This window comes from Hippocampus guttulatus, chromosome 11, assembly GCF_054856545.1.
Source record: "Hippocampus guttulatus isolate MCC_2025c chromosome 11, RoL_Hgut_1.0, whole genome shotgun sequence".
In the NCBI taxonomy this organism is placed as follows: Eukaryota; Metazoa; Chordata; class Actinopteri; order Syngnathiformes; family Syngnathidae; genus Hippocampus; species Hippocampus guttulatus.
In genome coordinates, this window is record NC_141271.1 from 8,819,505 (window position 1) to 8,841,718 (window position 22,214).

Sequence of the window (22,214 nt, forward strand, 5' to 3'; positions counted from 1 at the left end):
TACCGAGCCAGAAAATGTGTAGTTCCATTTCAATTCTCAATACTATGTTGGTACTATCCATACACACACCATCCCGCCTTTGACACTACCTGGGAATATGAGGTGCACTTTTCCAACACCCTCATTCAGTGTCAGCACCTTTCAGTCCGCCTTGTTTATGTTATACCTCTGTTACAACCGCAGAAGTCAGGAAATTTGCAGGTGAAATTTAATTCCTTATTCTGTGTGGATACATTACACACAAAACAGTGCATCAAAAGCTTTTACAGGCAGTGTAGACGGAGATATCGATTCCCACTTCAGTCATTCCGTCAAGCCTCCCTATCGCCAAGAACATTGCTAATGGAGAGAGAATTGTAGCTCGGAGCTGGCAGAGACACCTGCGACATATTTTCTCCCGCACACCTCCTCCTCCACCTCTTCTTCGCCATCCATTCCCCCTCCCCCCTCGACATTAAAGTCCTTCACAGAAATCAGAATTTAATAAATCACCCCAGAGCCTGACAGAGTTTATCTCCGGGGGTCGCCTCTGCCGCGCAGACACTCGGTGACAGACAAAGCCTGGCACGATAAGATGTGAAATTAAATACAGTTAGTACTTTGAGACAAAAGGCTGGAGAGTGTCATGGCCAGCTTGGCACGACGTAAACGGCAGGTCTGCTTACACAAATGTCACAGAGACATTGAGGTGATCTTTTCAGCCCCCCCCCCCCCCCCCACGTACACATTTAGCCTCATTTGCATCATCTACTGTCAACGTATCGCCTCTCCCAGTTACATTCAAGAGCTTTCATTAGGGCGTCCAAGAGATGACACCCCCCCCCCTTTTTTTTTTTTGCGGTGTTATTAATCACCAGAGCTCTACTCCAATGCGGAACCATCTCCATCACGGATCAAACGCTATCTGCCCGTGTTTCCTTTCAGTCAGCAGACATGCCTGACACCAGCCATCAGCGCCGCTAAAGGAGACTTATGAGAGCACGTCGGGTCTCCGACGACCTTACAAATGCGCTACATGAGCGTTTAATACCGGCGGGGGTATAAATGTGAGGATTTGTTCAGCGCTAGTCGGATCTGTCAGAGCAAACCTCGGGCAGCGCAGCACAGGAGCACAGATGAGAGAGACGGAACGAGAGGCCCACCGCCGTAAAAATAATATAACAATGAAACGGCTGCCCTGGTGTTATGAGGAAGATTGCTTTTAAGCAGTAATATTGTTTTCAATTAACTGTGCGCTCGTCAGGAGATGGACGACCTCCCCTGATGTTGGCCCACCATGGTAGTTAGGAGAACGCAATGTCAGGTATTCGAGATGGTGCAGCTTGTTTAATAGTACAGGTGAGCCAAAAAGATATCACAATAAAATGTTTGGTTTTCTACAGTACACTAGTTATGTCAACGTCAGGTATTGACACTTGTCATCAATATGTCATGTTTTTAACACGTGACAAGCAGATCACTGAAAAAGTATTCACAGCATTTTTGTCATAGTTTTACTCGTAGATTGGAAAGGAACATATTTGTTTACGCTCAAGTAAATTTGGAAATATTTACCCGTGCTCACATATGTATGCATTCTCTGAGCCTCGTCTATGGTAGGGTCCTTTAGCCAATTTTTTTTTTTGTTTGTTTTGTTTTCTGTTGCACTTCTTAAAATGCAATGAACCAAAGCTTTTTGGGAGGACTAAGATATAACCCGTTCCATCAACGGATTCGAAGAGAGTCATGTTAAATCAGCAAACTATTGATGACACCTGAGCCAATAAGATAATTAGCCTCCCCTCTGAGATGTTAACATGAATTCATCATTTTCCCTAAACTTTGTGGCAGGTTCATTAATGTAGCATGCAAGGCTCTGATATTAATTTGTCAATGAACATAGCATATAGTTGTGCCGTCTTTCAAATGTGCTACGACAAAGCGTATTAAATGTTACTACACACACGGAACAAAAACCAATTTTGTATCATCAATTATTCCATGAATCCCACACATTTAATAGCCTTCGTCCTCTTCCTTTCAACAATTCCTAACACGACTAACCCGCTGCCCGCCTTGGGAACGCTGTGACCTGCGGGTGAAGCCTAATCTCTTCCGACTGCGTCCTTTCCCGCTGCCCAGACGGCTGTCATCCACAGCCATCACCGCTCCTGCGAGTGATGTCTTCCTGCTGAGCCAACAGTGCCAAGGAACTGTCAACAGACCGGGCCCCAGCAGGGACTCAGATTGGGCCTCTCGAGGTTCCGCAGGCAGTGACACTCCAACGTTCTCCTGAGGAATGTGGAGAAGAATGGCAGGAATGCAGGGTGCCATCACGCATCCTGATAACATTCCACATCCAAGAGCATGATTACTTTCTCACTGCAGTCAGCCAGTCTGTGGATGGCATTGCTGGGCATGGGAGGCCAGTTTTAAAAATGCAACTTTTGAATGTCATTAGCAACCACTGTTTTGAAGTCTTTCATCCACATAGGGTTTCGTTCGTGTTTGCCATTAATTATGGCAGAGTTGGTGGACAAAGGCAGTTTTCAAGCATGTCTGATATTCTGCCATCCGAGTAAAGTGAAAAAAGTAATGAAGGTATCGTAATGCCATCACATGTGGGCAAGGGGAGCCACAGTTGCCAATGAACTTTAGGCCATTTACTGAATGGGACCAATTGTCAAATACACAAACTTAAAATGAAAACACTTGCTGAGCTACTGTCAGTGTAGACACAACTCGCACAACCAGACTCACTCACTTGGCAACTCAGACACTGTAGTAGAGATGGCTGGCATCATCACTTCTCAGGAGACCCCAAAAAAGGCATGTTTGTTTAACCATTCACATTGCATCGTCAAAGTGTGCAAGACATATTCCAACACTTCGGATTGGTCATTAATTTGTTTAAAAATAATAATAATAAATAAATAGCACACACATACTGTATATGGACTCACCAATCGTATTTGTGAAAAATTATCAAATTCACCAAATTTGGGCACGGGAGGGTTCGGCCTGATGCCAGTGATATAGTAATTATACACCATTTTTTTCCTTTATTTTTTCCTTTACTTTCATTCTGTTTATGTTTTCATGCAATAAAGGCTATATTTCTTTATTAAACTCATCAAGCATTACAAAGTGGTGACTTTTAGAGAGGAAGGCAACGCTCAACAGCCTTTAATTCCAAGGTGGAAATTATACGAGTAAACCGAGTTATGAGCTGGTTTACAGAAAAAAACTCATAGGCTACAACTGTAGTTGTTATTTACCATCAATTATAAGGGAAGATTCAACTTCTGGGTGGAAATTTTAAATGCTTTGGAAGAAACATTGATCATTATTGCTGGCAAGCGAATCAAAAGGCCTTAATTGATGCCTTTTAATACCAGACGTCTTGGGGTCCAACATATTCATTCACCATATCAAGGACGATCAATGCACCTCTTGCGCGCAGCACTTAAAAAGGAATGTAAGAGCTCCTTCAATTGGCTGCGAATCAAGTTGGGTGTGTTCATGCCCACAACTGTGCAAAATGCCTTTTTTGTTTCTTTTGATGTGCCCCACTGCACAGGTCTGTAAAAATACCAAAATGTAATTGAGCACGATAATGCACAGATTTATACCACCTCAGACTTGCACCGGGCATGAAAATGGATTTCATTGTCTGTACATTTTCTCCAATTTTGCCCGCATATTCATCAGCTAATTTTGGAGACGATTATATGAGCTAACACACTAATAAGCATACCGTCAAGCTTTTTCAGCATATGGACTGTTTTTTTGCAAATGTTTAATGTTGAAAATCGGCGGTAGTTTAGATTCAGGTATTAATATGCAAATTGAACAGATTTTTTTTTTGTTAATCCAGCACAACTCTTTTATTTGTATGACTACGGTAATTAAATAAATAAATAAATAAAAATGAAATGTAAATAGACAGCCCGATGGTCCAGTGGTTAGCGCATCGACCTCACAGTGCAGAGGTACCGGGTTAAATTCCAGCTCCGGCCTCCCTGTGTGGAGTTTGCATGCTCTCCCGGGGCCTGTGTGGGTTTTCTCCGGGTACTCCGGTTTGGCTCCCACATTCCAAAAACACGCATAGCAGACTGATTGAACACTCCAAATTGTCCCTAAGTGTGAGTGTGAGCGCGGATGGTTGTTGGTCTCTGTGTGCCCTGCGATTGGCTGGCAACCAGTTCAGGGTGCCTACTGCCCGAACACTACTGGGATAGACTCCAGCATCCCCGGCGACCCTTGTGATGATAAGCGAATCGGAAAATGGATGGATGGGATGGATGGAAATGTAAATAAATGGTGATAATGCCATGTTCCACTTATGTCTTTTTGAACAACCTTACTGCAACAACAGGAACAGGAAATGGCACAGCTGTCGACATCAACACAAATAGTGAATGTTTACAGACGCTCAAACACACTGGCGAGCTTAGTGGTGGATGAACACAAGTACACTCGCACTAACTCCACCTCTGCTGTGAGCATCAGATAAGGGGGGGGGGGGGGGCGCTGACTGTATCCGCCACTGCGTAACATAAACTTTGTTTGATGTGAGCGGTTCATTCTTTTTATTGTTCCTGTGTTCAAATAACGGGTCTTTTTTTTTTCTTTCCCCAGGGCAAATAAACCGCACAAAGAAGGGTTTGATGTCCGAAACGCGATCTGTATTTCTTTGCATTGTCTCCACTTCCTAGCGTGGCTTCTTGAAAGGTCAGCAGGGGAGGAAGAAAAAAAAAGGCCATTTGATAACTATAGAAGGACCTTTTGGGTTTATTACGCAGTCTTTCATGTGCTTTAAAACAAAGCATGGCATGCTCTTGCAAAAGTAATTGATCACCTCCATTTTCATTAAAAGCAGCTTCAAAGCAAAATCAATGAAAAGGCATCCTTAAGAGGGATTGTTGGTGTGAGTCATGCGTCACTAAGTAGAAATAAGAATTGCAGAGTGATACAACAATGTGTGACAGCGTGAGTATCAGAGATATATTAGAAAAAAACAAATTTGTGAAATGGATGAGAAATGAAGAGTAACTCGCTATTAAACACATTACCACAATATCTGAACAACTACACGGATCTATCGCAATACTTCGACTGCGGAATAATTGATGTATTGTATCAGCAGAAAACTAAAGTGACATGATTGCGATAGTTTTCCAATAATACGGATAGTATCACGATAAAATGATTGTTGGTGAGTTGATATATTGGAAAAAAATTGTGCTTGATTGGAATGGGAATTGAGTAAGATGGGGTTCCGAATTTTTTTTTAATTCTCTAGCTCCTAATGTGTGACACAGTTGATGTGAATGACACACCAAAATTCAACAACAAAAGTTTGATAAAAAGCTTTTTGACTTTCAAAAATGTTTTTTTTTAACTTTAATTTTTTTTTTCCGTTAATAGGAACTAAGTGTAACATCAGTCAACAAGATGGACATTTGATCCAGCTGAGTTGATATCACATGAGAAAACAATGTGATTTTGTGCGTTATCAATATTTTGTCCCGCTCGATATATCACCCAAAATCTGACGAAAGGAAAACTTAGTCATGATTTAAAGAAATTGGAATTTTGACATTGGATCATAAGAATGAAAAATCTGATGTTTTCTAAATTAATATTTTGTATAAGCATTTAACCCTTTCAGGGTAAGCGGTTACTCCAGTGGACAGCTTATCATGAAAGGATGCATGAAAGGGTAGAAACCTCATAGGGGGACAACATTCTAAATTGCCATGAAAGTTGACATTGAAAAGAGACCACATCAATACTTGATCCAATTGTAACAATGATGTATCATGTAAGATGATGCAAAACAATGTTGATATCCCCCCCCCCCACATGTAATGTGCAAAATATGGCAATATTTATTTATTGTAACTGGTAAAGGCCAAACAATAAATAAATGAGAAATATATAATTGAGTCTCCCAAACCTGATCATAAAAATCAAGCCAAAGCTGTCAAAACTGTCACCAAGTTCAACATCAGAGAGCGACAATATGAATTTTGATCCAGTTGTACTGATACTGTATGAAATAATCCGTTATACACAGTGCCACACTCGTTTATTCCAATTACGACCATTACAACTTCCAACTACATTTTTCTGACGGTAACCTTGGGAGGCACTTCAGATCCACTAGCCTGCGAAAAATGTTTTTGATATGCTTGTGTCATTTAATCATCGCCGTTCTGCCACCAGGACTGCGTGGGACAATTTTGCAGGATATTAACTCCCGGCTAAAGCCCGCCTTGTATCATTTGCCGGGCCCAGTCAAGCGGCGTTCCCAGGAGGTATCTTGCTCTCCTCGACACTCGTAAGTGATCCAAGCTCGACTGGGCACAATACACAGGTAGAATGAGCCATAAAGGGATAAGGGGATGAGGCAATGGCAGATTTAAATGAAGTCTTTCCCTGACAAGCCACCACTGTGAAAAGAAAAAGTGTTTCTGTGATTTGGTTGATCAAGCCAAAAACAATGATTCTATAATGGGTTATATCCACATAAATGGAAAATAACGTACAAACAAAACCCTTTTTTAAAACACAATGGTAATGCATTTAAACAGAAAACAAAAACAGCAATTATGAAATGGGTAGAAAATACTTTGCATATCATAGTGTCTAGTGTGTTCCATATGTGCCTTTCAGAGGTGTGGCTTGGTGCGGTCAGTCTGCCTGCGAGTGTCTGGGTGTGAGCTGTGGTCAACAGCAGCTACTGCATGTGTTTTACTGTGTATATCATTTGTTTTCCTGACTCTCAATACATTTATGAAAAGCCCATCAGAGACTGTGGTTCTCCTTTCCCAAATGAGAGGACATGACAGAAAGGATCCTGGAATAACCACAAAAAAAAGACACACACACCTAAACATTGTGTGACATACATACAAAATATAATATAGTAGGGGAACACTGTATGCCTCCTCTCAACATAATTTGCAGAAGATGGCACAAGCTCTATTTTATGCAAATTAGCCATGTGGTCCATGTTTCAATTTGCATCCTCCCTCACTTTGAACTTCAAAATTAGACTACCTAAGTATTTTAGTGTTTTTGCAAAGGTTGACTTCTTTTTGCACTTGTATTTCTGTTACTTGGCCTGGAGAGCTCAAAAGGTTATGACTGTTTGCATTATTTCTATTTACATCATTTCTTATGGGAAAGCCGGTTTTGCAAATGTAAATAAAGCAGCATAGTTCAACATAAGTTTTACAATATTTTTTTCTCATGAATTTTTGTTTTTTTCAGTCATTATTTAAAAAAAAAACGGCACTTAATAGTGATCCATGTGAACATCTCACATTGCTTAATGGAGTAGCAAATTCCGTTTTTTTCTCAACACAGAATGGATGACACAATTCGATGCAAAATATATGAAGCCATTCTGAGAAAAAATAGTTTCAATACAAAGTCCAGGCATATCCTCGGTCTGAACGTCTCACACGCACACTATACAATGCTCACAAGAAAGAAAGCAAAGGCAAGCCATGAAAAAAATCCACACAAAGAAGTAGGTCAGCCTCTCATAATTGTCAATCATGCAATAAATGTGTGAGCACCACAAATGAATACAGCATTGGGAATGAGACAAAGCGTATTGGCATGCTATGTCAGCTTGACTCAATTCATCCTGCTTTTCACACAAGACCATTCACATGTGAACTCTCCCACTTTCACACTACCTCGCCCGCTCGCGCGCTGCAAATGTGTGAGCCGCGCCGGGGTTAATGTATGTGGACGCGTCGTCCCAGCCTAGGGGCACTTTATTACCATGAGCCGTGTTGATTTCCATAGAGGAGGCGTCACGCCGTGTAATTATTTGCCTCACCGTTATGGAATGACCAAAAAATAAATAAAAAAGTTACTTTTCAGCCGCTCGAGGCTTGAAAGTGGTCGCATGGACGCAACTTGCTGATTTGGAGATGAGATGCACTTAACTGTTTCAATTTAAACTGAGCTCGTGTTAGTAGGTTGACAAAAGAATGGGAACACATGCCCATTTTAGGAAGGAAAGAACTCTTTCCACACCAACTTCATCCAAGCATGCCTGTCACAGAACTTGCTGGGAAGACTGGGAACTGAACAGGGCCATCACGAAAACTATCCCCACAAAGTCAGAAGCATGCCGTTGTATCTATTACAAGCTCGTGTTTAATAATCGTGGCCCAGCCCTGCCACACAATTTTTTTTTTCCACTAACTGCCTACACGACAACTCAACTGTACTGTAAATATGTTTTTTTTATTTTACGTGGGGGAACATTATGCCACAAACTATTGTCAATTCAAATCTATTATTTCAATCTTGCATGACCTTGTCAAATATAAGGCTTTCTGATTATTTGCCTTGAAAAATTGAATGTATACATTAACATGCAGCATTCACAAGACGCTCTATTAAGGCCCAATTATATTGGCTGCAGTTACCTATTTTAAAATGGACAAAAATCGCCTTTTATTGCCATTTTGGTTTTCTTATACAGGAAAATGGATGGATGGATGGAACATAATGCAAAGTTAATGACATGCGGATAATTACATTGCAACCGCGAAAGCACTGAATTTCCACAGCCACAACTTGGTTGTTGCAGTTCTGCGGTACTACAGTACACTAAATCACTCTGTCAAAGCCAAAGGTTAAGCACAGCTGCAGTGTTAGCAAACAATTAGCAATAGCTAACAGATAAGTGAAAGACAATAAATACATTTGCTGCTGGTTGCTTTAAAATGAATAGATAGATAGATAGATAGATACCTGAGCCCCCGTGGCTTGATCATGACATCCTAGAAAAGTAAAAGTGCTGTGAATGTCAAATATGCTGTGAATATCCTTGGCGTATTTTGATGGAAGAATGTCGGAAACCTGGGAACTTCTTAAAATTGTGTGGAGAAAGTCTCCTTTAAATCGACGCCCCTTCAAAGAGAATGGGGCGGCCTTTTTTGCTGCACTCCCCAAACTATAGTCACTCCTTGATGACACCTGCAGATGTTTTGAGTCACCAGGTGTTCTGGCTTGCCCACCGGTATTATAGACCACTGGAAGTAGGTGATTTGAGCTGATCGTTTGACAGGTGGCACACAACCGAAATTGTTTAGAAGCAGGGTCACATTGTTTCATGTTGTGTCTTCAGTCACAACTTTAAAGAAAATGAGGCAGACTCGTTGCTGCATTCATGGCAGTCGCCCACAGTCATCCCCAAACGCAGTTGCTCCTTGACACCTGCGAAGGTTATGAGTTGGCTATCAATAACAGCAGGTCAACACATTTTAATCCAACACTGACACTCCCAGCCTTCTTCTTTCTGCACCTCGCGTCTTCTGTCCAGCCGGATTAATCGTGGTCGTATTTTTATTGGCCACACCGCTCTTGTTTGTCCCCCTCGCCGACTCAAATGTCAGCATCTCCCTGACGTTTCTTCAAAATCACCAGCGCCACCACTTTGCCGCGGTGCCCGGCTATTATTACCTACGTCTTAAAGAGTGACAGGCGGTGTCCTCAGAGACGCGCGCAGCATCAAGCCAAGGTGCTGTCGGGTCAGTGGGATCGCGAGGGGCGGACCTCTGTGAACCTAATGTGCTTTGATGCAATCGTCAGACGTCTGCCGCTACAATGTATGAAAGTATTGAGGCGCGCATCTCATTGAAATTAGTTCTACTTGAATTGTTATTTGTTGGCATATCAAAGTCACACAAAGGAGTTATCCTGCAGTTAAAGGTGGTTTGGAATACTAAACAGTTTGGGGAAAATAATCCCCAGTGTTCCCCCACTAAAGCGGTTCAATATTCATGCCAATGCTTTACCGCAGATTTTTGAGCGATTGTTTTTGGGTGATGTTTTTGCAGCATAAAGGCAAGTATGAATTTAGAGTTGTGCACCTTTAGTGTAGTACTACATTGTGCAACAACATGCAAGAGGTCTACTGGAAGAAATGTAAAGCAATTAAGAGTAAGAAGAAGAGGCAGGGAAGGTTCCAAACTATACGCTCTAGTAGGTAATACTTGTTTCAGCAGTGTCAGTAACTTGTATGCATGTAGGGCTGATACGCAAAATTATTGTTTCGACATCAGATAATTTGGGTTATCACTTTTTCCAATTACCAGATTTAAAGCATTTGTAATGGAAAATAAAGAAACGAGAGAGTTTTTCAACATATTAACATTGCATTGTAAACAGATCTGATTGACTGAATGACATCATCGATCAGATTCCCAAAATAAGACATGACAGCAAACACAATCTCGTTCACTCCAGGGCCATTCTGTGCTGCCATTGTAATTTCCCAATATTGATGAATAGTTTTGTGATTTTTGTGGGAGGGTGTTGCCCCCCCCCCCCCACCTGTTTTCCAGATATTGAATGTTTATCAGCTTTTTGAGAAGGATTTTGGGGCGGCGGGATGCATTTCGGTGCGTGTCAGTTTTGAGTTAGTTTTAGAGTAAATTTCAACTGTGAGAAATAAGCAGCTTGAAGCAAGCATACTAGTCTTCTTATTTGGAGAAGTGTGCAAACGGGAGCTTGAGAACAGGTGCCAAAGAAAATGTAAAGAGCATGTTTTAATAAACGGTCTCTGCCCTTAAGTAACAATACTACTGCCCTGTTATGTCTGAATGACAGAATGGGTACAATCTGCTGATCGACGTCCATGTCTGGAACCACCAGTCTGCTCGATATGACCCAGAAATGTAATTGTTTTAAATCATCTCTTAATGAATTTGTTGGATCATTTCTATCCGAAAAGGGGAAATTTCCCAAACCACTATGATGCCCAAAAGTTTACCCACATTCCAAAGTTGGTCCCTCAACGGTTTTAATACCATGGCTGCGCTTTTCAATAAAACCTGAAACAGTACCTCTGTTGAAAATCAAAGCAATGTCTCATCTGCTGACTCAACTCAGCAATGTGAGATTGAATCCAGCACAATACACACACACGCACACACACACACCAGTGACTGCATTGAGTGTTTGTCTGCTTCAGACTTCCCGTCAAACAGAGTTACGGTCATTTTTCTTTGGTTGGTCATCACAAGGTATTGACTGAGGGCGAAAGCTTTTGAAGCAGTGTGAAGAATGAGCCGCTAGTCTCAAGTGTCATTAGCTCACGGGGCTTTTCTCAGTTTGCGGCAGGTAAAGATTAGATAACAATCGGGTATTTTGTTTGTTTTTTTTCAATGTAAGATCTTGTGTCGTGCTCTTCAACTGAGGAAGAAGAGGCAGCGGGAAAAATGTGTCACGGTGACGCTGAACTGTGATATTTAACAAAATCATACCAGACTTTTGGCTGCTGTCAGTGTGCTCGCTTCACTCAGGTGCACTCCTTAAATTAGATTCGCTCTTACTTTCTTCACTCGTGAATATTTGGAGTGAGGCCCTTTGCATGAAACGACGAGAATGTGATTTAGGCATGAGCGTAACACAGCATTGACAAAAAAATAATAATAATTCCTTTTCAAAATGCTAAAACGACAAAGGCTCACTGCAATGGAAAAGCTTGCATTCAAGTGCTTTATGATGGTAATAAATTGTGATTAATCGACGGCATTTGGAGCAGCTCATTCAAAAAAAAAATATTTTTTTTTAATGTTCCAAATAAGCTGACATTATTAAAGCCGAGCTGCTTGTTTGGAATAGAGAGCTGAAGAAAGAGTAACTCTTGAGGAACAACATCTGTGTGTTTATGCAGGAGAAGATTCATCCCCGATAGCGGCCGTGAAAGAAAAAAAAACAAGTGGAGGAAATTTGTGGAATCCCGTCTGAGATGGCCTCCCTGATGGATTCCTTTTCCTGTCAGCTCAGACGAGAAATGAACCCGGGGAAAATTAACTCCTGATACGGCCACGCCGAATTAGACAGAAAAGAGGAAAGGGGGGGGGGGGGGTAGTGGGAGAGCAAACGAGACACTTTTTAAGGATTCCATCCTTGTCATTTTCAATTTTCTGCTCTTTTGGACATGCTTGTATTCAGGCTCCCCAACATCTCCTCGCCATATCAATCCTAATTAGACAATCTGGGCACCGCCAAGTATGGGAAGCGGCTTATTTGCATAATTTAATCATAAATACTCAGTGATACATATTTCCAAATGCATTTGTACAATTATCTTTTCATCCTTGGGGCAAAAAAAGCATTATGATTAGGCAATACTTTTCCAAAAAGGGAAAATACTCTTTTTTTTTTTTTTAACTCCAGCTTTAGGCTGTATGAAAAATTAATTAATTTCAGAGGAAAATCAATTTCTCCATGTGACCATATTAGACGGTGCCGACCCAAGGCCCATGTTCCTCTTTCCTTTCCTCCAATCAGGAAATCTCATCTCCAGCATCCAACTTGTCAGTAGCGTTTAGCGTCCTTGCGTCTGAGACGCGCGCCACCCTCGCTAAATGCGGCGCATGGTGAGGAGCAGGCTTAGGGTGGAGGAGCATTTGATGTGAAACTCGTGAGTTTTGTGTGATTCGCTAACTGCTGTTAAGAGTCATCTAACATTTTGTCGACTTGTGCTATGCGCCACCAAAAATGTATTACCAAAAGCAAAACAAAAAAACATGAAATGCCACAAGAAATCTTAGGAGGGGAAAAAACTTAATGGTGCAAGGATAAAGTTGTGATTTCTTTGTGAATGACAAAATATGAGGAAAAAAAGTTGCAATATTAGGAGACGTTCAAAGTGTTAAGAGAAAACTGCATAGAAGTTGGAGAAATATGAGAATAGTGTTCATTTGGGGAGATACAATGTGGAGGAAAAGGGTGAAGATTAACAACATGGGTTAAAAGAAAAATGCAGTGAACCAGTAACATTGACAAGAATAAACTCCTTCCTTTTTTAAGAAAAAGATCATTTCAACAACCGCAGACTCTCTTTGTAAGAATTTTTTTTGCCCTCCCTGCCACTCCTCTCTCATTGCCCATGTGTCGCGAAAACTCTTCATACCAATAAGAGCAGGAGCGAGAGCAGGCAAATGAAGCAAACGCATCTTAGCCATGCAAATAGCCTCCAAAGCCACAAACGTCATTAAGACGACGGCAAACAAAGCCTCTTTTAACAAGTCAAATCTGCAGCCGCTACACCCCGCGCCCCAGCAAAAAAAAAAAAGATTTTATTTGGGGTATGTTTGTTCACTTGTTCCAATTGGATGAATGTCATGTTAATAAAGCCCTTCTGATTTTTCAAGGAGACTATTTGCAAGGGGGGCGGGGTGGGGGGTCACACCTTGCCGCCATCTGTCACCTGCACAGTTGACTTGAGCAATTGTACTGTACCTAATCAAATTTAGAAGAGCTCCATTGAAGGAAAATAAATACATCCCATACCTGTTTGAAAAAAAAGAAAAACATGGGCAATTTCACTTCCAAGGAATTTGAAACAGCTTTGTGTACCACTATCTCACCACCCCACCCCACTCTACCCTGTCTAATCAGGCATCTGTCACTCTTGTTTTTGAAGTTATTATCGCTCTGGCTCCCTCTTGGATGCGGTTGCCGAGTGACGGGTATCTCGGCACCCACTCTAACCGGGTAGAAGCATTTGAATGGAATCCAGAAATCTCCCCTGAGTACCTGTAAACACATTGGCGTCTTGTAAGAAAACAAATATATTATAAGGGAGCTCAATGGCGGCGGATAAGAAGGGGGGGATGCCGGTTGTTGGTGGTAGCGGGGGTTTACACCCTCGGTGGCAGATCACACGGAGCGCTATACAAAACAATTACCGTCATTTCCCGATGTGTGAGCATGTGTGTGTAGGCTTAAACACGCTTGAAAGATGCACAAGCGAGTTAGGTTGACGCCAGGCAAGAGGTGCAGATGATTTGCTTTTCTTCTAAAGAGTGTGTGTGTGCCTGCAATTGGCTGGCAACTGATTCAGGGTGTCCCCGCCTACTGCCCGAAGACGGCTGGGATAGGCTCCAGCACCCCCCGCGACCCTAGTGAGGATCAAGCGGGTCGGAAAATGGATGGATGGAGTGTGTGTGTGTGTGTGTGCTCCTGTTGGGTCAGCTCCTTCAATGCAATGAAATACAATACAAAACTCATGTGCAAACAAATCCAAAAAAACAAAGATTGAAGCTTACAAAAATGGGTCTGTTTAAACTTGATTTGTGGCTCTTATTAAAATTTGGTGTTGCATATCTGGCTCGAAAAAAAGGTGGAAAACACAAATTCTGACTCGTGCAAGATAGTGTTGTAACAATATGAAAACATGTCAAGTTGGCAAATTGTAAAAAAAAAAAAAGTTTAACATTAAAATAAAGCCATAACATGAGAAACATGTTTGGTGTTGAACAGAGAAGTGGTAAGAATCAAGTACAAGCACAACATTTTCCGCAGCTCACAATAATAGGGGTCACTCCGCCAGCCTGATGTCATGTCAATGTGGTGCATTTGATGAAAAGGGGGGTATGAGTGAGCGAAAAAAAAAAAGTATATTTTGCAAGGGCTGGCACCCCTTGACACTTTTAATCAGGTAAGTTAGATCAGGGGTCACCAACATGGACCCCACAGGCACCAGTTTGCCACCAAGGACCATGGGAGCAGCCTGCGGGCATGTTCTAAAATTAGCTCTCCAGTGATGGGATATTGCGATTTCCTCAGCATTTCATAGAATTGAGTATCATTAACAGTTATTGGAACCAAATTATTTTAGAAGAGTGTATCAAACGGGTAGACCTTCCAATGATCAGTACACAAGAAGTGGTTCTCACTTTCAAAAAGGTTGGGGACCCCTCTAATAGACACTACAAACTATATATATATATATATATATATATATATATATATATATATGTTGTTTGTCTCTGTGTGCCCTGCGATTGGCTGGCAACCAATTCAGGATGTCCCCCGCCTACTGCCCGAAGACAGCTGGGATAGGCTCCAGCACCCCCCGCAACCCTAGTGAGGATAAAGCGGTTTGGAAGATGAATGAATGAATGAATGAATGAATATATAAACAAACACACACACACACACAAACACACACGGGGACAAGAAAACATCTTGCAGACGACACATTTAAACATGTGGAATAAAAGCATCTTATCACAAGAAATGGTAATAAATCTCATATTAAGATGAGAAACCCTTTTTAATGTGAGAATAACGTAACAATGTTAGCACTTATACTTTGGCCAGTAAAGTGATGAGAAATATTGCAAATTTTAGGGACATAATAAAAGCTGAATATTTCAAGAACAAATGCAGGACAAATATGAGAACAGTGCACTTTGTTTAAAAAGTTGTAATATTGTGTTTTGTTTTGTTTAATTCGAATAACCTTGTACAATTTTGAGAAAAAAGATCAGGAGAGTGAGACTCCGTTTCTGAATGTTTCAGAAGAAAAAAAAACAGTATCACAAGAAAACAAGTTCATTTAAAAAAAAAAAGCGTTGGACTTAAGATCTACTAACCAAAATATACATGAGAATAAGGTTGTAATTTTTGGGTGAAGAAAGTCACAATATCATGGGTGCCTCGCGGCGATAAAGACTGTATTTAAGGAAGGGCCTCCTTCCCCAGTCGCATGACGCTGTCTGGGGTGCTTAACCTTCAGGGCGAGTGAGGCGGGACCATGATTGTCAATTAACTGCAACATTGCTGCGCCTTTCTCAGCAACAGCAGACCAATGAGAGATATGCGATATCTTTAGGTCCACCAAACAGCTCGCTTCCCCACCACCGCCACCTGCTATGTTATAATAACCTTTCAGAGAGTTCAAGTGTCACACGGCAATAAGAACCTTTTTCCCATCCCACCGCGGGGAAAATGAAAAGGAAAACAAGTAGCTGGAACAGGGGGGGGGGGGGGGGGGGGGCTCCTGGAGGGCCGCTCGTAATGTAAGGGAGATTACTGAACCTCGATCTGTGTGTGCCTGTTAGTGTGTGGTAGGCAAAGGAAAGAGGCGCAGGAGAGCCCCTCAGAAAATCAAGGGGTCAACAATGACAATATTCCTAAAGATGAACAATAATTACAAAGTACAAAAACACAGTGCACATGTTGTCAGGTCACATCAAAACCGTTGGTAAAACAAACCTCCCCTAATGCCAAAAAATACCATATCTTGAATCAACGTTGATGCAAACCTCATTTGCTCAGAACGTTTCCATGCGCATTTACTTACTAAATGGCAGAGAAGCTCGGGTAAGCTGAAAGGAATGATACTGAGAGGACTCCGTTTTTTTTTTCTAAATTGCAGTTTAGACTCAATCTTAAATCCCAGCTTTACAGATACCACATCGTATCTGCAGGCAGGGCGTGATGTAGTGAAGATGTATATGGCGCCACCTAGTGGTATCAGTCAGAAGGAAAATAACCATTGCCTTCTAGAATTTGTTTGTCCCGGGGAGGAAGTGAAGATTGCCGGGAGTCCATTTGGGGTAAGCGACCGTATGTACTCGTGGTCAGTATACGACGACTTAACGATTTTGAAATATTCTCTAATGGTGATCCTCCCTACCATATAACGATTGCGATCATATAATCAATATATTGAATAAACATACCGGTAAATACAAATAATGTATTGGGATAATGTATGTATAAGGAATTAATTGGTCAGCCCTCCTGGATATATTGAGAAATACTGTTTCACGTTAACGCGTTTCATGCCATCTTGTTTTGTTTAAAATCAAAATCAGCTTTTCATCCACCATGTAAGAGCTGCCAGAGGTGTCATTTGTGGTAAATAAGATGGCTTCCGATAAATGTTTTTACAATTTGCTTCTATTTTTTTCTGAGCTCCATCAAAAGCTTATCAGCTTTAAAGATGCCACGTCTTTGCTGTGGTAACTCAACACATGGTGGCATTACAGCCAGCAGTTTTTTAACCCCCCCCCCCCCAACCTTAACACACACACACACGGTAGGGTGTGGCATTTATTTACTGTATTTATAAAGAATTGAAGGACGATGTTAACTTGAGACAGTTATTCAGTACCTCCATTTTGTTATTAAAACTCAGACTGCCTCGTCCTGTAACAGAAACCACTTCAGTAGCTTTACTGCAATCATCATCGCGAGGTTAAACATCGCTGTCCAAAGAAAAGCATGTATCCTGACACTTTTTTTTTTGCCCTTTTTTAGCCTGGTGCTCAGCGATAAAAGCAAAAGAGAAGGAAAGGAGGTGAATTGTTGTTATTAACATTTTTTGGACATTGACGTCCAAACAAAGTTGCAACATGCTCAACATTATAACGAGTTGTATGAATCCAAATTATTTCTCAAAGAGGCAACAACCGGTGATGGTACAATGTTGAACTGTGTTGTTTTAGCACAATAGACAAGCGGGGATGAACAGGGGGAGGAGGACGGGGGGGGGCTTAATAGCTGCATGTGAAATAGTGCAACCCCATTGTAGTCGATACACAAGTATTATTCACCTCATTGTTGCGTAAATAAAGAAGAGCAGCAACTGATGGGGAGTCGAGACTATTTCCAGAAGATACTTTTTCATCTGGCGGGTGGGAAAAAAGGGGTGGGTGCGGGCAACCTGTTTACACAAACTGACCATCTTGTCAGCGGCAGTTCAATCAAACACTAACACACCCCCGCATTGCACACACATCCCCGGCAAATAAAATCATTGTAAGCAACAGAAGCCTTTTATCCAGCAGATGCCTCTTGCACGTGATGTAATTCTCCAAATGGGACAAGCGGACGCACGGACGCTCGGCAGGGCAGGCCTCTTCTTGACTGATTGATTTGGAGCCCTGCACCGACCCGCAGGACCTGGCGGCTTTCACAGACAATTACAGTGCTGTGTCCGTGTGCCCCGAAATGGCTCGGCACTTTAGCGTCATTAAAGCGGCGCGAGGCACTGCATTATCCTTTAACCCAAAGCAATCCACCAAAACGACACGCGCAAACACACACCTACACATCGTCATGAAGAGGTATTCGACTATGTCACCACAGAGGAAGCGGGTGACGCATGTGTGTCAAGATTTGCTCATTTTAGCTGACATAGTTGACGAATGCCTAATAAGCATATGAAGGGCAGGGAGACGGGGGGGGGGGGGGGGGGCTCGGCAACCAATAGACCCATGGGATCATACACAGCAATAACTTTGAAGGCCTAATTTTAACACGAAATGCATGGTGGTAAATGACCACAACGTATCCCATGGGGCTTTCTGTCAAATGTTTGACGTCGTGTATTGACGCCGTCGTCTAATGAAGGGCATGAAATGTATCGGTAAATTTTGGAATTCGAAAACAAGAAAAGTCAAACAGCCGAAAAACATGGAACTCACTGATGCACACAACATACGATAATAAACATGTTTGACTGACATATTTTGTCTATATGTTCAATATTGATGAAATCTGAAAAGGTCCTACAACTTAACATTTAATTCTATTAAAAAATAATAATGCAAAAATGCTCCATGAAGCAAAGCTTTCCCTTCTTGACCTAAAACATACGTGAGTGGTAATCAGAGTGATTTAAGCGGTAGTCAACATCTTTAATGCTGACCAAGTGACTCAAAGTGTTGACAACTATTCCGCCACCTTCCCGTCATATTTGCATTTTCTGCTCGTCTCCGTGGAAACGGTTGGTGGGGGGGGATCGATATGGAATCAATCACAGTGACAGGTGAGAGGGTCAGTCTGACCGGTGTGTGTGAGAGACAGGAATAATCAACTATTGATCTGTGGCTTTTTAATCATGTCATATTCAAACATATGGAGATCCAAAAATATTCTGATTGCTAATATGGAATGATGGATTCATTCCCTCCCTGGTGTTTTTGTGTGTGTGCGCGCACCACTAATGTATCTGTGGTGAGCTTTTCTCCAAATGGAGGCTGTTTAATTGAGGATCGTTAATCTCCCATCATAATTCCTGGCATGTGCACTTGGTACATTTGTAATCATTATTATGGAGCGGAGTCATGGCAGTCAATTAAAAAATATATACTATTATATATTTTCTTTTAAAATTGATTGTAAAAAAAAAAAAGTGCGTCACTGGAAAAAATATATATTTACCGTAATTGAATGCATCAATTGAATAATTTGATCATTTATTGCAGGCTGCAGGAGCCATTGGTGCGATTTTGGATTTTGGAGCTATACGTTTATAAAAATATATTAAGTTGTTGGAGAATTGCTGGCCCGCTTCTACGCTACTGTAGATGTGCCCTTGAGCAAGGCACTATCCAGACACCCCCAGCACTGTTTGTGTCCCACTTTCACACTGACATATCTCCTTGAATGCCTACATGCGTGCGATTTGGTTTTGTGTACGCTATGCGTCACTATATATGTATATAAATATATATAAACACACCACAATTTAAATTGAAGCTACCACTGAGGGCTTAAAATGACCGTCACCAATTAAATGCTCTTGAATTAATGCCGAAAGTGACCTTTTTTTTGGTCGGGACATAACTTTTATGTCAAGCTTTTTTCTGACCCTCCCTGGATGTCTGAACTTTTATGCACGCTTAAAACACTTTGGCACTCACAACAACGTTTTAATATCCTACAATGTACGCACTAAAACGGAATTCCGTGCGCTTTACGCGCGAGAAGCGCGGAGAACAGCGGACCTCCAACCCCCTGCGCGCGCGCGCACACACACACACACGCACTTACATACACACACATTTCTTTTCACTCACCTGGCGTTAGTGCAGTCGTTGTAGAGCGTCTCGAAGTCCTTCCTGGAGATGAGCTTGCATCGGTTGACGCCGGGCTGGATCGCACCGAGCCCGCGGAGGATTCGGACTTGCTCCACGTTGCACACCACCGGCGTGATCTCCAACCTCTTGAGCTTCGTGTAGACTGTGTGCAGGCCCCCCACTAGATGCTTGAGGAACAGGTCGAACGCCTGGGGAAGGCAGATGAGCTCGCAGCCGTCCACCGTGAATGAGGCCACCTTGGCCCCGCGCAGCTCCACCATCTTGCACTCATTATTCTGCGGGATGTTCTCCACGGGCGACGGGGTGGAGTAGACGGGTTTGCCGGCCGCCGCGATGCCCGCCGGGCTGCCGGCGGCCAGCAGCTCAGAGCGGAAGAGCGTCTGTGCGGCTCCCACCGCAGCCGGCAGGGGAGGCAGCGAGGAGGAGGAGGACGGAGACGGAGAGGAGGTGGCCGACGACGGGGACGCGCTGATGCCGGTGCCGCTGGACGCGACCTGGGGCGGAGGAGGAGGCGGCGGAGGGACCAGAGAGGTCGGCGGGAGGAGAGCAGCCGGGACGGCGGCCATGGTCACCTTACAACGTTTCGGGGGGAGGGGGGGTGGGGGTTACGGACGAGTCGCCGAAGTTCAAAGTATGCGAGCCAGCCTGCCTGGCCAAATAAAAGAATCCACCGGAGTTCCTTTTTTTTGTGTGTGTGTCTGGAGCTCCTCAGATAAGTTGCGTGGAAGTTGTGGCACCAAAAAAAGAAGAAGAACAAGAGAGAGACGTGAGTAGTTCGTGATGGGGGTAGAAAGGAGGAGGAGGAGTAGGTGGAGGAGGAGGAGGAGGAGGGGGGCAGGACAATGATCAAAGATAGGAGGAGGAATGACAGCAGGAAAATGAGCTGAAAAGTGAAGCTGGGCTCGCTCGATGACTTGTTGTTGTCACACGGTGCGCGAGAAGGGGGTGGAGCTTGGGGACAGTGCAACAAAAAGCCTTTAGAAGAGAAACGCACGCACGCAAAACGCATCACCCGCTCCGATCATGAATATGTGTTTAAACAAGTGCATGAAACGTTTGTTTCCAAACCACCCGACTGTGGAAGTCACAATACCCTTTTGTTTATTTGATTTATTTTTTTAGTTTTGAAAGCTAATAGCCGAGATCAGGACTCTCATATTAAAAGTTAAAAGGAAAAAAAAGTATTCAAGTCTCTACAGCATGGATTATACTGTATACTAAATTCCAAAGGTCATATTCAAACCTCAAACGCGCTTGAAAAACACTTTGCACATGCACGCAAACACGCGCGTGGCCGAAAGCACGCGCGCGCAGACACACGCTCACAGTCCTGTTATGATTACATTTTCAAACAAGCGCAGGAAACGCTTGTTAAATGTTTCCAAGTGGTTTTCATGAGGGGAACCCTTTTTTTAGATACTTATTTTGCACCACAGCCTACATTAGGAGCTATGGTTTGAAAATTACAGGGGAAAAGTCAGACTTTTACACTCAATACATGCTCACTCTTATAATGAATAAGTTCAAGTCATTTTTTTGCACACACATTGTCCTATTATGGGTGTTTTAAACAAATGCATGAAATGACCGCTCAATGTATCCATCATCTAAATACCAGAATCACAGTGATTTCCATGAAAGCCACAACTATCCTTTTGTTCCTACAGTACTTACAATGTTTTCTGCAAAGTTACAATGTTAGATCGGGGTACTACATTAAAAATTAAACTCAAACAGCCTTCATGTGCAACAAGCATTACAGTTCAATCAGATACTGTGTCATCCTGAACACCCACACATGCTTTAAACAATTTCGCGCGCGCACACACACACACACACTGCATATGCACTCTTATTTTGAATTCCTGTATGCGTTTAAACTAATGGATAAAAAGTTTGCTTGATGTTTCCCAACAACCAGACACATAGTGGTTTCTGCTCAAGCCACAGCAACCTATTTTACTCGCTTTACATACTATGTAGCCTATACCCTAGATCAGGTGTCCTCACTTAAAATTTAAAGGCAAAAAAGTTTCCAAGTGGAGGTCCAGAATATCATAATCAACAGCAAGCATTATAATTCAACGCGTTGTCACCAAACGACACCCACAAGCACTATTACAGACACACACACACACACACATGGCGCATGCCTACTTTCTATATTTTTAAATAAGTGAATGAAACATTCACTTAATGTTTGCATTAAGATCATGGCCCTTCAATTAAGTTCAAGAGAAAGACATTTTTTCAAAATGTATTCATAGAATGCATTATAACTCACTAGTTAGCTGTAACTACATTGTTGTCGTCAAATGACTGTCACACTGAAGACCCACGCATGCTTTAAAAACAAATTTGCATGCGCGCGCGCACACACACACACAAACACGTTCACCCACAAAAACACAATTCATGCCTGCTGAGTTCTCTGTATTGTTTAACAAGTGCATGTAACGTTTGCGGAATATTTCTACTGAGTCCAAACCACCAGAACCACTGTGGTTTCGATTGAAGCCACAACGCCCTTTTACTTATTTTTGCATGCTTGTTAAGCTTACAGCA

The 22,214-nt window shown here is 42.3% G+C and overlaps 1 protein-coding gene across 5 annotated transcripts in view; it reads right to left on the minus strand.

Annotated features, from left to right (window-relative positions):
• The window catches only part of dachd (dachshund d), a 136,245-nt gene extending 115,739 nt beyond the window's left edge, over positions 1-20,506 (minus strand). For all 5 annotated transcript variants that reach the window (XM_086124039.1, XM_086124041.1, XM_086124040.1 and 2 more), the window contains exon 1: positions 19,629-20,506. In XM_086124039.1, the coding sequence (XP_085980165.1) occupies positions 19,629-20,215 (587 nt within the window). In that variant the 5' untranslated portion in view covers positions 20,216-20,506. The remainder of the gene's footprint in view (positions 1-19,628) is intronic.
• Positions 20,507-22,214: the final 1,708 nt, after the last annotated feature.